The 15402-nt window shown below is 44.7% G+C and overlaps 1 protein-coding gene across 1 annotated transcript in view; it reads right to left on the bottom strand.

Moving 5' to 3' along the window:
* FRAS1 (Fraser extracellular matrix complex subunit 1) overlaps nt 1-15402 on the bottom strand; it is a 279515-nt gene that overhangs the window by 23115 nt on the left and 240998 nt on the right. The window contains exons 62-65 of the mRNA XM_087723886.1: nt 12758-13033; nt 9328-9560; nt 5437-5597; nt 819-1033 (exon numbers count right to left, since the gene is read on the bottom strand). Of these exons, the coding sequence (XP_087580012.1) occupies nt 819-1033; nt 5437-5597; nt 9328-9560; nt 12758-13033 (885 nt within the window). The remainder of the gene's footprint in view (nt 1-818; nt 1034-5436; nt 5598-9327; nt 9561-12757; nt 13034-15402) is intronic.

Here is a 15402-nt window from a genome sequence, read left to right as displayed (position 1 = left end):
GCATTCTAACCCCTGTGCCACCCCTGGATTCCCTCCTGAACAGAAAGGGAGGTCAACCTCCATTCAATCAATGCCAGATTCTTCACACACCGGGCAGGATCTGACCATTCACAGACTTCTAATGGGACATCCAGTCAGGAAATAGCTTCTTGTCCTACCCTCAAGTGTCTTGGAGAATAGCTTGACTCTCTCTTCTTTGGGGCAGCCCCTGAGATATTGCAACCCTGCTATCATGTCTCTCCTAGTCCTTCTTTTCATTAAACGAGACATACCCAGTTCCTGCAACCGTTCTTCATACGTTTTACCCTCCAGTCATGTTCTATGATACTTCAGGTGAATTTACAACAGGAACTACCGTATTTTTCGGACTATAAGACACACCGAAGTATAAGACGCACCATGATTTTGAAGAGGTAATTTTTTTTTTAAGTGTTTGCACTCTGCAGGCCTCCCAAACCTTCTGCATGCCTCTTTTTTGCAAAAAAAAAAAAGGGGGGGGGCATGCAGAGCTTTGGGAGGCTTGTAGAGTGCTCCTGCCTTCCCCCCAAAAAACGAACAAAAAAACATCCAGTTTTTTCTCGTTTATACCCTACCCAGCCCCCAGGAGCAATTTGCAAGCTTCCCAAACCCTCTGCGTGTCCTTTTTTGCAAAGGGGGTGGGGTTTCAGGAGGCCAAAAATGCTGTATTCAGTGTATAAGACGTACCCAAATTTTCACCCTCTTTTTTTTGGGGGGGGGGGGAAAGGTGCGTCTTATACTCCGAAAAATACGGTAATATGCCAGTGTCATTTCTGTGTCTCCCATATTAAAAGCATCACCTGGAAGTCGGCAGTGACGGATCCTCCGCAGACATCAATTAACTCCGTCATGTCATAGTAGGCATCGAAGGTCCAAATGCAGCTCTTCAGGTTCAAATGTTTGTAGAACTGGATAGTCTTTGGTTCTCTCACGTTGGGGTCAAACTGGTGCGGTCGGTCATATCCAGGCCCCAGAACAATATTGTTGTACGTCACTTCATCTAGAAACCCGGCTTCTGGGTTGGAAGTAAAGAAACACAGAGCAAAAATTTCAATAATAATAATAGTAATAATTTAGCCACGTTGAACCTAGAATTCCTGGGATATACAACAGAACGGGAAGGGACCTTGGAGGTCTTCTAGTCCAACCCTCAGCTCAAGCAGGAAGCCCTATAACCGTGATGGCGAATCTGTGGCATGCATACGACAGGTGGCACATGAAGCCATTTGTTATGGCAGGCGAGGCGTTGCCCTGTCAACTCCAGTGCGCAAGTGTGCGTTGGCCAACTGACATCAGCCTTCATTTTCAGCTGTTTTTCACCCTCTGGAGGCTTAAGGGAAGCCTCCTGAAGGCTCCGAAGGGCCTCCAGGAGTGGGGAGGCCGTTTTTGCTCTCCTAGAAAGCCTCTGGAGCCTGGGGAAGGCGAAAAAGAAGTCCATTGAACACCAAAAGCAGAGGGGGTCGTGCGCGCATGCGCGCAAGGGGATAGAATTATGGGTGCGCAGCAGAGGTGGGTTCCTACCAGTTCGCACCTATTTGGTAGAACCGGTTCGTCAAATCTACCGAACCGGTTAGAAGAGGTTCCACCAGTGGACCCGGAAAGCAGGCCACACCTACAGAAGAGCTTCCAAATTTTTTTTGAAACCCACCACTGGTCCTTGGATATGATTATTCTACACTATCATGCTCCTATTTATAAAACTCAGTGCCTCTGTGAAAGGTAAGGATGACTACTGCGTTTGTGGTGCAATCAGAACATTGCGTGTGTTGAAGTTGTTTTAACGCAAACCAAAGATGCCTTTTAAAAAACAAGTTTACATCACATTCTTATGCATGCCAGTGCTGTGTGTGAGGTAATTTAAGGTGGTTCTGACAAGTGTCATCGGCATCTTCATATCCGGTCACATGGGCGGCAAGCCACTCCCATCCGGTCACATGGGCAGCAAGCCACTCCCACAAAGGAGGCCACACCCACAGAGTAGGTTCGAACAATTTTTGAAACCCACCACTGGTGCGCACACACCAGTGCATGATCCCCCTGCGCTCCCTCCGCTTTTGGCATGCAATGAGAAAAAGGTTAGCCATCCCTGCCCTATAACATTTCAGAAAATTATTATCCAATCTCTTATTATTATTATAGCTTTATTGATTAGCCTATATGGCCATATCAAAGCATGTTCAAACATATCACCAATAAAATCCTATACAAACAATTTAAAATAAGAGTAGGGTAAAGTACAATAGTTATAGGATAAGATACAATATAATTTAATTCATAAATATGTTAAATAGAAGAAAATGACATAAAATTATACTTTGGTCTCACCCTTACAATCTACCCCAATCAGTCCCACCTATGCAGATCTCAACCGAACCGCTTTGTTTAAGTACTGGGCTATATTAAATGTTATTTTCAGTTTCTGGCTGCACATAAAGTAGCTCTTCTTTAAAACCTCCAGTGTTGGAGCATTCACAACTTCTGGAGGCAAATTGTTCCACTGATTAATTGTTCTAATTGTCAGGAAATTTCTCCTTAGTTCTAAGTTGCTTCTCTCCTTGATTAGTTTCCACCCATTGCTTCGTGTCCTGCCCTCAGGTGCTTTGGAGAATAGCTTGACTCCCTCTTCTTTGGGGCAACCCCTGAGATATTGGAAGGCTGCTATCATGTCTCCCCTAGTCCTTCTTTCTCTTAAACTAGACATACCCAGTTCCTGCAACCGTTCATATGTTTTAGTCTCCAGTCCCCTAATTCTCTTTGTTGCTCTTCTCTGCACTCTTTCCAGAATCTCCGCATCTTTTTTGTATTATGGCAATATTCCAAGTCTGGTCTTACTAAGGCATTATAACAGCGGAGTAACAAAATATTTTGGATTCTGACAGCTCTGTGACAAATAAGTGAGCAGCTGTTTCCAGATTCAGCTCTAAACTGATCATTGGACACATAGAATATTATTTAGAGCATCTAATTTTGAAGAAGAACGTTGCAGCTGTTGATTGACTAACTGCTATCTCTTTTTTTATTGCTCTTGGTGTATTACTACCAAGCTCCAAGTAATTAGAAAGCCTATCTTACAGTCGTTTAACAAATGACAGGTGGGTAAGAAAGAAGACTGCAGGGCTTTTCGCCCTAAAAATAAAAATGCATTCCGATGTACCGATTTCTTTGAAAGCAGGGCAGAAAGAAAAGTTAAAGAGAAGAAAAAGCTAAACGGATTGACATATCCAACCAAGTAAGAAGGTTTTAAGGGTTTTTTAAATTAAATCTTCTATGTGATGTCTCTAGAGCAGTGTTTCTCAACCTTGGCAACTTGAAGATGTCCGGACTTCAACTTCCAGAGTTCCCCAGCCAGCATTTGTTGGCTGAGGAATTCTGGGAGTTGAAGTCCGGACATCTTCAAGTTACCAAGGTTGAGAAACACTGCTCTAGAGGTTTGTCTCATCTTTTTTCTGGATGATGATCCTCATCATTTAACGGTTACGTGACTGGCAGCTAAAACACTGGCCTGTCTCTGCTGCAAATACAGATACCCCATCCTGTTGGTGCCAATTAAGCGGCGACATTTTCATGGACTCTGTTGGCTGAGATTTCCTTTGTTTTGCTATTTCGAGAACTGACTCAAATCCGCACTCTGTCTTCGTCAGAAAAAAATGGAGAACTTGGGATGAAAATGCAGATGTGGGGGAAAAACACCTGAGAAACTCAGGTGTGATCATCAGCTATTATTTATAGATGGAGAACAGCTTTGGATCATTATTATTAGATTCAAAGAGTTGGAAGGAACCTTGGAGGTCATCTAGACCAACCCCCCCTCTCAAGCAGGAGACTCTACACCCATGATGGCAAACCTATGGCAACACCCTCTCTGTGGACACGTGAGCCGTCGCCCCAGTTCAGCTTCCTGCATGTGCCTCCTGCTGGCCAGCTAGCCGTCAGGTCTCTGCCGCGCATGCACGGGGGGGGGGCATGTGCGGGGTGGGGCATGGGTGGGGGACACATATGCATGCGGGGCCAGCGCATGCACAGAGCTGACAGGCCAATGCCTCGCGTGCCCTCAGACATTTAAGATGATGAATAAAGTGAGATGTTTACTGCTTGTTATTCTATATAATAGATTAAGGGAATTGTAATGAACATTGAACAGCGAGGATTGTCATTTATAGACAATTAAGGGTAATCTAATCTAAGATATGGAAAAAATGGAGAGGGAGCATGAAATATACCTACAATGGGAAACTATTGAGATTTAAAGACAGAATCACTAACTGTTGGCATGTAAGGATGTATAATTATATAAAGATAATGATGAGAATAGCTGGGAATTGTAACCAGGTCTACATTTTGGCCAAAATTAGGCTGGGGGGAGGGGTTAAAAGCACAATGACTATATATGCATACTTCTTTGTTCTATTTTTTTTTTTAAAGAGGAGAATACAGGTTAAAATTAAATATGTATAATGAAAAGAAATTATAAATACCATCGACATAAAACGGAGCTTGCTCAGAAGCTGAAATACACCAAGCAAATGAGATGAAGAGTGGGAAGTAGAGGAGAGAGGTAAGGGAAGGAGAGAGGGATAGGAGAGAGGGCAAGAGGGGGAAGAAGGAGAGAAAGGAGGAATGGAAAGGGGAGAGAGGAGAAGGAGAGAGGAAGGGGAAGTGGAGAAGAGAAGGATGACAGAGGGAAGAAAGGAGGTAGGGAGGAGGAGGAGGAGAGAGGGAGAAGAAAGTAATGGATAAGGTACCAATATGGTGTATGGAGAGCAGAAAAGCCAATAATTGTTTTGGGGAGTTGATGGTACAATGAATTGATGTATACATTTAATAATACAATATAATGTTGGCTATGTAATAGTATACTGTACATGTGATTATATGTTATGAAAATGAAAAAAACTAAAAAAAATTATAACAAAAAAAGAGAGAAAAGAAATGGCTCCGTGTCTCATGGGTTTGCCATCATGGTTCTTGACATTAAAATCTAAAATAAGGCGAGGGAACGCCTGCAAAACCAGGATTTTACACTGTTAAGAAGAAGGAGAAGGAGAAGGAGAAGGAGAAGGAGAAGGAGAAGAAGAAGAAGAAGAAGAAGAAGAAGAAGAAGAAGAAGAGAAGAAGAAGAAGAAAAGAAGAAGAAGAAAAGAAGAAAAGAAGAAGAAAAGAAGAAGAAAAGAAGAAGAAGAAGAAAAGAAGAAGAAGAAAAGAAGAAGAAAAGAAGAAGAAAAGAAGAAGAAGAAAAGAAGAAAAGAAGAAGAAGAAGAAAAGAAGAAGAAGAAGAAGAAGAAGAAGAAGAAGAAGAAGAAGAAGAAAAGAAGGAGAAGGAGGAGGAGGAGGAGGAGGAGGAGGAGGAGGAGGAGGAGGAGGAGGAGGAGGAGGAGGAGGAGGAGGAGGAGGAGGAGGAGGAGGAGAAGGAGGTCTTACCTGAGATGCCTTTAAGATCTTGGATGCTGACTATATTGGAACAGACATGCTGGTGCCTATAAATGGATTCTGACAATAGGAAATGCAAGTTGTGCAGAGGTCGGGTGGAAATCAGGGGGAGCATCCCGTCCTGGTGTGGAATTTGTACCGAGATGTGGATTCTGGAACAACACAGAAAGGCAGGGATTTGACAGTTATTGTTGGATAAGGTCCACATACTGAAAGAACATTGAGGCATACATATTAAACTGTAATCAATAAGGCAGCTGGTTTTTTTTTTTTTTTGGTGCTCTTCAAAAGGCAACTTTTGAAGTCGCTTTCTTGATTTTTTTTTCCAATACAATACAATAAAATGCAATAGCAGAGTTGGAAGGGACCTTGGAGGTCTTCTAGTCCAACCCCCTGCCTAGGCAGGAAACCTTATACCATTTCAGACAAATGGCAATCCAACATCTTCTTAAAGACTTCCAGTGTTGGGGCATTCACAACTTCTGGAGGCAAGCTGTTCCACTGATTAATTGTTCTAACGGTCAGGAAATTTCTCCTCAGTTCTAAGTTGTTTCTCTCCTTGATTAGTTTCCACCCATTGCTTCTTGTTCTGCCCTCAGGTGCTTTGGAGAACAGCTTGACTCCCTCTTCTTTGGGGCAACCCCTGAGATATCGGAACACTGCTATCCTGTCTCCCCTAGTCCTTCTCTTCATTAAACTAGACATACCCAGTTCCTGCAACCGTCCTTCATATGTTTTAGCCTCCAGCCCCCTAATCCTCTTGGTTGCTCTTCTCTTCTTTTCCTTGAAGACATTTCGCTTCTCATCCAAGAAGCTTCTTCAGTTCTGGTTAAATGGTGGGGGATGGAAGGATTTATATCCTTTGCGGTTTTTAGCACTCTGAAGGTTGTTAGTTAGCTCTCCTTGAGGCCACTTGGGAGTTTAACAAATGAGTATGGAGCCTCCTTGGTACAGTGAGACTCTCGGCTCCCGAACGGCTCAGATAACGAACAATTCGGCTGCGGACCGGAAAATCTGCTAAATTCTTCACTCACATCACGAACACATCCTCAGGGGCCGAATAAGCTGCGGCGATTTCCCCTTCTCGCGCCAATTTTTGGTGTCTGCGCGCATGCGCAGTTTGTCTTGCTTCTGGTCACGACCAAATCGGGTGCCCACCTAAGTCCTGGAATGGATTACGGTCGGCATCCGAGGTCCCACTGTATTGCTAAAAGGACTGCGTTATATACAGGAGATACCGTATTTTTCGGAGTATAAGACGCACCAATATTTTGAAGAGGCCAATTTTTTTAAAAAAAAAGTTTTTGCATTTTGCAGACCTCCCAAAAACGTTTTTTTTCCCTCAAAAAAAGGGCATGAATAGCTTTTAGGAGGTTTGTAGAGTGCTCGGGGGGGGGGGGCCCTCCCCAAAACAAGAAAAAAACAGCCTGTTTTTCACAAAAATGGGCCTGTGTTTTGTCAAAAAAAAAGGGCATGCATAGCCTTTAGGAGGCTTATAGAGTGCTCCTGGGGGCTGGGGGCAAAATTGAGCAAAAAATGCTCCATTTTTTGCTCATTTCTGCCCTCCCCAGCCCCCAGGAGCACTCTGGAAGCCTCCTAAAGGCTATGCACGGCCATCTTGGTGAAGGGGGCGGGGTTTCGGGAGGCAAAAAATGCTGTATTCAGTGTATAAGACGCACCCAGATTTTCAGCCTCTTTTTTGAGGGAAAAAGGTGCGTCTTATACTCTGAAAAATACGGTAGGTGGTGTCGTAAACAGGTACTCCTCAACGTACGACCACAACAGAGCCCCAGATTTATGTTGCTAAGTGAGAAATTTGTTATTTAAGTGAGTTTTGCCCCATTTTACAACTTTTTCACTTTACATTTGTTAAGTGAATCCCTGCAGTTGATTCACTTAGTAACACAGTTGTGAAATGAATCTGGTTTCCCCACTGACTTTGCTTGTTGCAAAAAAAAAAAAAACCTAATCCCATGACCCCGGGGACACTGCAACCATCATAAATATGAGTCAGCTGTCCATCATCTGAATATAAATCACGTGACACTGGGGATGCTGAAAGAGTCACAAGATTGAAAAATGGTTGTCCTTTTTTTCAGTGCTGTTGTAACTTCAAGCAGTCACTAAATGAACTCTTGTAAGCTGTAATAGCTGGCCATGGACCACCAAGCCTGGATGGTTGAGAATCTCCAGAGACAGAAGGCGGCTGAATTTAAGAGTGCATCAAATCTGTTTCTAGCAGATTTTTTTATTATTATTTTTTCCCTTCTACAACACCTTACAGTCATTACGTCAACATTATTATGACATCATACCTGTACATGTATATAATATTTCGCTTCTATAGTTACACACCTTTATACACAGTTCAATATATATTTATATATATTGTTTTTTGGCTTAATTAATTTTATTCCTGTTTTGCAGCCATTTGTACCAATTTTTCCAGATTTCATAATATTCCGACTCTTCTTTATCTTTTAATTTCAGTGTTAATTTGTCCATCTCTGCACAATCCAAAGTTTTTTTTAAATCACTAATTCATCCGAGGGGGTATTATTTTGTTTCCAGCATTAGGCAAATGCTATTCTAGCTGTAGTTAGCAGATGTGTTAATATGTACTTAATTTTCTTTGTATATTTCCCTTTGATTATTCCCAGTAAAAAGATTTCAGGTTTATATTTTATCTGTTCTCCTGTAATTTCTTGCACTCATTTCCAAATTTTTGTCCAATATTTTGTGTTTCCGGGCAGGTCCACTATATGTGATAATAAGTCCCTTGTACTTTTCTACACTTCCAACAGGTCGGCTTCATGTTTGGGTACATTTTAGCCAATCTTGTTGGTGATAAATGCCAACGATAAAACATCCCACTCTCATGGCCTTCAGGAAAGCTGTAAAAACCTGGCTGTTCCGGCAGGCCTGGGGCTGTTGACCTCATTGTTGAGGTCCAGCCCCGATTAGAATGAATGCATGTGGTTTTATAATTTTAAACTGTCTATTTTCTTTTTTTCGCTCTCTTTTTTCTTCTTCTTCTTTTTGTAACCCGCCCGGAGTCCTTCATGATTGGGCGGCATATAAATTTGGATAATTAAATTCAAATTAAATTAAATTAAATTTTGTATATATTTTCTTTAAGTGCTGCTGATCATGTTAGTTTATAATTTGTGTTCCAAATTCTTTCCCCAACCACTAGATCTATGTTGTAACCAAAGTTTATGGCCCACGCTATCATGCAACCTTTAACTTTTTCTTCTTCTAATGTTACTTCTAATAAATATTTGTAAATTTTCGTTATGGATTTATTTTCATCAAATAAATTGCATGCAAATTTATTTCATTCCCATTCAAATCATTGCATGCTGTGCGTGCTCACTTTACACAATTTGGAACAACACGTACATTCTTCAACATGCCGGTAAATGAAACCTCATATTTAGATGAATATTTATCTCCTCTGCATTTCCCCCCCGTATAAAATGAGAGAGAACTGGAGAAGAACCAGAGACCTGAGCAAAAATTTTAATACAGCAAAGTTAAGGGAGGGAAGATTGAAAATAACATCCAGAGGGATTTTCGTTTTGCAGTTTTATGATCCTTGAAAAAAATATATGACAGGATAAGTGTGTTTAATGTAACACATTAATCAAATCTTTCTTTTCCTGACATTTGCTTCAACATTTTATCACCTCAGATATTCTCTCTCCCTCTCTCTACCCCTCCCTCCCTCCCTCCCTCCCTCTCTCTCAAAAACAGTGGCTTCTCTTAGCTACTTTTGAACAAATAATTAAGTTATGCAGGATAACACAGAGTTAACCAAGCCTTTGTCACGGAAAAGCCAGCGTTTACGAGAACAGGAGCTCTGCGTTTCTTGCTTTTTACCTGTTAGGGTGTTCCTTATGTTTTACATCCAGGTATTTCAAGGTGGCAATGAAAGATTGAGCCTGGAACCCCCGGGCTGTGCCAGCCACCACAGGGGTGTGGCAGATGGCGCTGTCGGTCCCAATGGTGACTATATTACTCCGTAGGGGAGTGCCCACGTGGCCGACTTTATCCACGGCTTTGGTCACGCAGCGTACGTGGAATCTCCGGCTGAAGTAAATGCTGTCCAGCACCTGAGAGGAAGAGGAGGAGGAACAGAGAGAGAGAGGGAGGAAGATGAAGGATGCTAAATGGGTCTGAATATCAGCCAGGCAATAGCCCTCAGGAATCTTTCCTGTTATGATTATCGTACAAGAGCTAATGCCCGGGTATTCATTTTTAGGGGGGAAATGTCTGGACCAAACATAATTTCTAATGTTGGATTTTCCACCTTATCAGAGGGAGCCCCCTTGTGGAGTACTGTGAAGCTGTTACCATGACAATTCCACTGCACTGTACAGTAGAAACCATTTTACGGCAATACAGTAGAAGACATTTTAAGGCACAACAGGCTGTAGCTTAATAGAACACACGGGGGTGTTAGGGGTATCTTACCCCCACAGTATTTGTTATATATGTATAGTCTTTTTGTTTGCTGGCATTAAATGAATCATGGCCTTACAGCCTTTTTTTTTGCTGAGGTCATTAAGTGAATCACCGCAGTCATTCAGCAAACCCAGCTTCCCCCCGCTGACTTTACTTGTCAAAAGCCAGCTGGGAAGTTCATAAATGGTGATGTTGCATAATATCTGCCGAATACTTCTTCTACTTCTTATTTTCCCCCAACAACAACCCTGTGAGGTAGGTAGGTTGGATTGAGTGAGCGTGACTGGCCTAAGGGCACCCAACCAGCTTTCAGGCCTAAAGCAGGACTAGAACTCACAGTCTCCTGTGATTGGCTCAGACACCCAGTTGCCTTTCATGTCTAAGGGAGACTAGAATTTACAGTCTCCTGGTGATTGGCCCAAAGTCACCCAAGCAGATTTCAGGACTAAGGCGGGACTAGAACCCAGAGTCTCCTGGTGATTGGTCCCAAGTCACCCAGCTGGCTTCAGGTCTAAGGAGGAACTAGAACTTTCAGTCTCCTAGTATTTGGCCCAAAATCACCCAGGCTTTCATGCCAAGGTGAATCTAGAACTCCCAGTCTCTTGGTTTCTAGCCTAGTACCTTATTCTCTAACTCTTCTCTTTATTCCGAGCAACATGCTGTAGGAAAGAGATGGTTGAGGTCTGACCTGATTTTTTCTGCAGATTTTTCAAGAAGTAGCTGAGGCTATAATACCCAAGGATCTGAGGCCTTGGTGACCCCCATAGCCCTTGTCCAATTGGCCAGGCTTTGGTGGCAATAGAACCGCACACCTAAAATGGCAGGTGAACTCACTTCTCCTTTAAAGACCTAGAACACATAGAAAGTGTCCTCACATACTATACTGTTGTCGCCCAGTAGGAGCCGTTGGAGCTGCCACCAGACTCTGACAGCGAGGGGCCCTATGAGTCGGTTCTGGAGGATGTGGAGGACCCTGGACAGGGTTCCGACTCCGAGCAGGGTGCAGAGAGGCTGGTTGGCCACCAGGAGATGCCTGAGCCTTGGACCGGTGGGGAGGAGACAAGGGAGTGTGATCCGGATGTCATGCATTGGAGCAGTGGGGAGGAGCCAAGGGAGTTGTTCCTGGATGCCCGGCAACGAAGAACTAATAGGCGGAAGGAACAGTTACGCAGTTACAGGAGATAATTGCACTCAGCTGGTGGTAATTAGGCTCCTCTCAAGACTATAAAAGGAATGCTTGTGCACACGCCCCTTTGCAGGAGTCAACGCAGTCACTAAAGTTGGAGAGCTTCCGTGGCTAGCTTGGCAGGCTGGATTGCTGCCAAGGTTAGTTTGTGCTAGATTGCTGCCATCTGTGCTGGATTGCTGCCAAGGCCTTGACTGTGCTGGATTGCTGCCAAGGTCTTGTCTGTGTATTAATAAATCCTTGAAGTATCTTTGTCTCGATGTGCTTTGGTGTAGGACGAGGGGGATCAGAACACTATACTATACTAACACCTGAAGCATTGACGATATCTGTGTCCAGCAATTGCATAATGAAAATGTGGCTATGTATCTCCCACTACAGGATGGGACCGTTGTTTGGATATTCAAATATAAATGAATAAAGTAGGCATTTATGGAGGAGAGCATGCCTGGCCTAAGGTCACCCAGCCAGATTTCAGGCCCAAGGCAGGACTAGAACTCACAGTCTCCTGGGGATTGGCCCGAAGTCAATTGTGTTTCTACAAAGAGCAAGTCGGTTAATATGATAGACTAGATGGAGTTGCTGTTCTTTGCTTTTTTTAAAATCACTCCGTAATTGGATATTGGCAATTTGGAAGGGGCATGAAAGCAGAACCTGCCCAGGACAGCTTACAAAATAAAATAAACAGAAAAAGGAAAGTGGCAAAATAGAGGCACAGGAAGGAAGTGGCATTGGCGAAACTGACAAAAGAATTTGCAATTGTTTCAACGATGTGCCCTTGGGATTACCGATTAGAAAGGGAATGCAGAATTTCATTCATTTCTTGATATTTAACTACGCCCTGACATTCAAATCCACCGTATCATTCCTAATTTATTTGGTAGCATTTAAACATGGAGAATGTCATCGTAACCTCTATTCAGAAGTGGTTCAGGTCCAGCCAAACCCATGCCCCCTGATGGTACGGCTCAGCATGATTCTCTATATCACAGGTGTCAAACTCAGTTTCATTTGAGGGCCGCATCAGGATTGTGTTTGAGCTTGGGGGCCAAGTGGGCGAGGCAGGGATGGATGTGGGCAGGAAGGGTGTGGCCAGCTCGATGTCCTGAGCCCTCTGCCAGCAAAAACGGAACCTGTGTGCGGCCCTTCTGGGCTCCGTTTTCGGCTGCGACATCCTCCTGCAGCCCTCCTGCATTCCGTTTTCACTGCCAGAGGGCTGAAGGAGACTGTCACAGCCAAAAACGGAACTTGGGGGGGGGGCTGTCCGTAGCCCTTCTGGGCTCCATTTTTGGCTGCAACAACCTCCTGCAGCCCTCCCGTGTTCCGTTTTCACTGCCAGAGGGCTGCAGGAGGCTGTCACAGCCGAAAACGGAGCCTGGGAAGGCTGTGTGCAGCTCTTCTGGACTCCATTTTCGGCTGGAACATCCTCCTGCAGCCCTCCTGTGCTCCATTTTCACTGCCAGAGGGCTGCAGGAGGCCGTCACAGCCGAAAACGGAGCCTGAAGGGCCGCATGCAGCCCTCCTGAGCTCCGTTTTTGCTGGCAGAGGCACAACGGGCTGGTCATTCGCTGTTTCTAGCCCTGCGGGCCAGATCTAAGCCCTCCATGGGCCAGATCCGTCCAGCGGGCCTTGAGTTTGACACTCCTGCTCTATACCTACCATGTGATTGACGCTGGTGAAGGGAGTACTGTCCGTAATGGTTTCAAAAGGAGATCTAGCTCCGTTTCCATCAGTGGGGGTAGCTACTTCCCAGCTGAACTGTATGGAGGACTGGTTGATCCCGGCCTCACCGCAGCGCTCCTTCATCAGCGAGTACTTGGGGAAGTGAGAATCGCAAGGAGTAACACAGACCAGCGGGTAGCCTGGAGATGGCGACTTCTTAGCTCCCGTTGAGGTTTCTTCTTCAACGTGGTCGTACTCTGACAGCGTGACCACCTGCAGGGACAACGTATGCACAGCAACAAAGATGATTAGGGTGTCAGGGTTCCAAGTAATAATACACCCATAGCAAACAGAACTCCGAAGCAAGCAGTTTCCTCCAAGAACAACTTTATTGAATCTATCATATTGGCATTGGCACAGACTGGTGAAAACCGACTCTAAAGGTTCCCGCAGTTTTCACCTAATCAAAAGTAAAAGTTTTCCCCCCTTTCCCAAACAATCAGTCACATGGTCCAATCAAGGTGCTGTCCGGTTGCTTGGAAACTTCACTCCTCCTCTTTTCAGCCACCTGTGGGAATGCCCTTGGTTCTCAGGGGAAACTATTTTGTTTTGGCTACAAAACTCCAAATACCTCTATTCCCACCCACCCCTCCCTATCCCTCATCACCGTTGTGGCAGCCCTGAAGCCTCTGAGATGGCCTCGGTCAGGCTAGCTTCAGAGTCGACATAGGGGAGGAAGTTTTAAAAACAGATAAAACAGAAGTTTTATCCTTGTTTCTGGCCAAAATGCCACCAAGCGAGCAATGGGCTCATTAACGATCACAGTATTCCCTTAACCATGGGAAAAACCGGTTCCAAAGTTAGGTCCAGTAACTGCTTTATAACGATAACAACTTCTGACTGTAATTGCAGAGCTCAATCACGTCATAACTAGAGGACCACCTGTAGAGGTGTTGCAGCCTAAGAACTTTAGAGAGCCGGTGCCCCATCAGGCCAGAAGCCCACCTAGTCCAGCATTCTGAGCTACACAACAACCAACCAGGTATGCAGAGAGGCGGTATGCAGAGGTGGCGGCTGGACGGCTTCTTGGCCAGCCGTTTCCCAGCAGCGGCGGCTGGATGGGGGCCGCCGAAAACTCCGGTCAGCTTGCCTTCCAGAGTGGATCAGCTGCCGTGGAAGGGAAGCAACCAAAGAGGCGGTTGTGGGGGAGGAAACGGGGACGGGGGGGGCGGGAGTAGATAGGGGAAAATCCTAAAACGTTTCCTACCTTTTCCTGTGGGCGTGGCTAGTTGGGGCGGGGCATGTGACCGAGTGGGCGTGAGTGATGTCATATTGGCCACACCCACTCAGTCACGTGCCTCTCTCTCCCCCGCCCCCGGCTTAGCCACGCTCATCAAACCGGTAGCAAAAAAATTTGAATCTCACCACTGGGCAGTACAAATAGAGAACAGTGACTCTCAACCTTACTTCTTTTTTTTTAAGTTTTCTTTTTTTTCCTTCCCATATACATTCACAAATATAAATCCTCATAAACGCTATTAACATTTATCTGTTGACGTCTAGCATTTATTACAATCTGCTTAAAAATATATTTTAAAAAAAACACAATTGGGATCGCTTTTCTTGCCACCCCGCATCTCCGTCTGACTTTGCAACGACCCTTCTCCTTGCTTCTTTCTTCCCGTCCTCCCTTCTCTACCTTCTTCTTTCTTCCTCTCCTTCCTCTTTTCTTCTTCCCCTCCCTCTCCCCCGCTTCTCCTCTCTCCTCCTCCTTCTTGCCCTACTCTCCTACTCTTCTTAAAGTTGTCAAGGTTGTGAAATACTAGCACACTAGGCCTTGAGAGGCTCCGCCACTTTAGAAGATGTGAAGGATTATAATTCTCAGCCTTCTCAACCCCACCGCTGTCTGGGACCTCATTGGGAGAATTATGGTTCAATAATATCTGAAAGCCACCTGTCCTCACTCCTGATTTAAGGTTGTAAAACAAACGGAATTAAACTATCTAATGCCAAGGACCAAGTCCTAGTTACCAGCCCATGGCTTATACACCAGGGGTGTTTTATTTACAGATAATTTTTTTTTGCTTGATTTATGGAGCAAAAATTATGACAAATCCTCACTAAAACCACTGGAGGAAACCCTATTTGTCATCCACATGCACAGGACGGGCTTTATTTATTTAATCTGGTGCCTTTAAATCAATCCTGGTGACTGCTTGGATGAGCCCCTGAAGTTTTCTTGGCAAGATTTTTCAAAAGTCGTTTGCCATTGCCTCCTTCCCGGGCTGAGAGAGAGAAGGACTGGCTCAATGGATTTCATGGCTAAGGCAGAACTAGAACTCACAGTCTCCCGGTGATTGGCCCAGAGTCACCCAGCTGGCTTTCATGCCTAAGACAGGACTAGAACTCACAGTCTCCTGGTGATTGGCTCAGAGTCACCCAGCTGGCTTTCATGGCTAAGCCAAGACTAGAACTCACAGTCTCCTGGTGATTGGCCCAGAGTCACCCAGCTGGCTTTCATGCCTAAGACAGGACTAGAACTCACAGTCTCTTGGTGATTGGCCCAAAGTCACCCAGCTGGCTTTCATGCCTAAGCCAAGACTAGAACTCACAGTCTCCTGGTGATTGGCTCAGAGTCACCC

The sequence above is a fragment of the Thamnophis sirtalis genome, unplaced genomic scaffold (assembly GCF_051295495.1).
Source record: "Thamnophis sirtalis isolate CommonGarterSnake01/CBP01778 unplaced genomic scaffold, rThaSir2_p1.2 scaffold_10, whole genome shotgun sequence".
NCBI classification, from domain to species: domain Eukaryota; kingdom Metazoa; phylum Chordata; class Lepidosauria; order Squamata; family Natricidae; genus Thamnophis; species Thamnophis sirtalis.
This window is presented reverse-complemented; position numbering and strand designations above follow the sequence as displayed.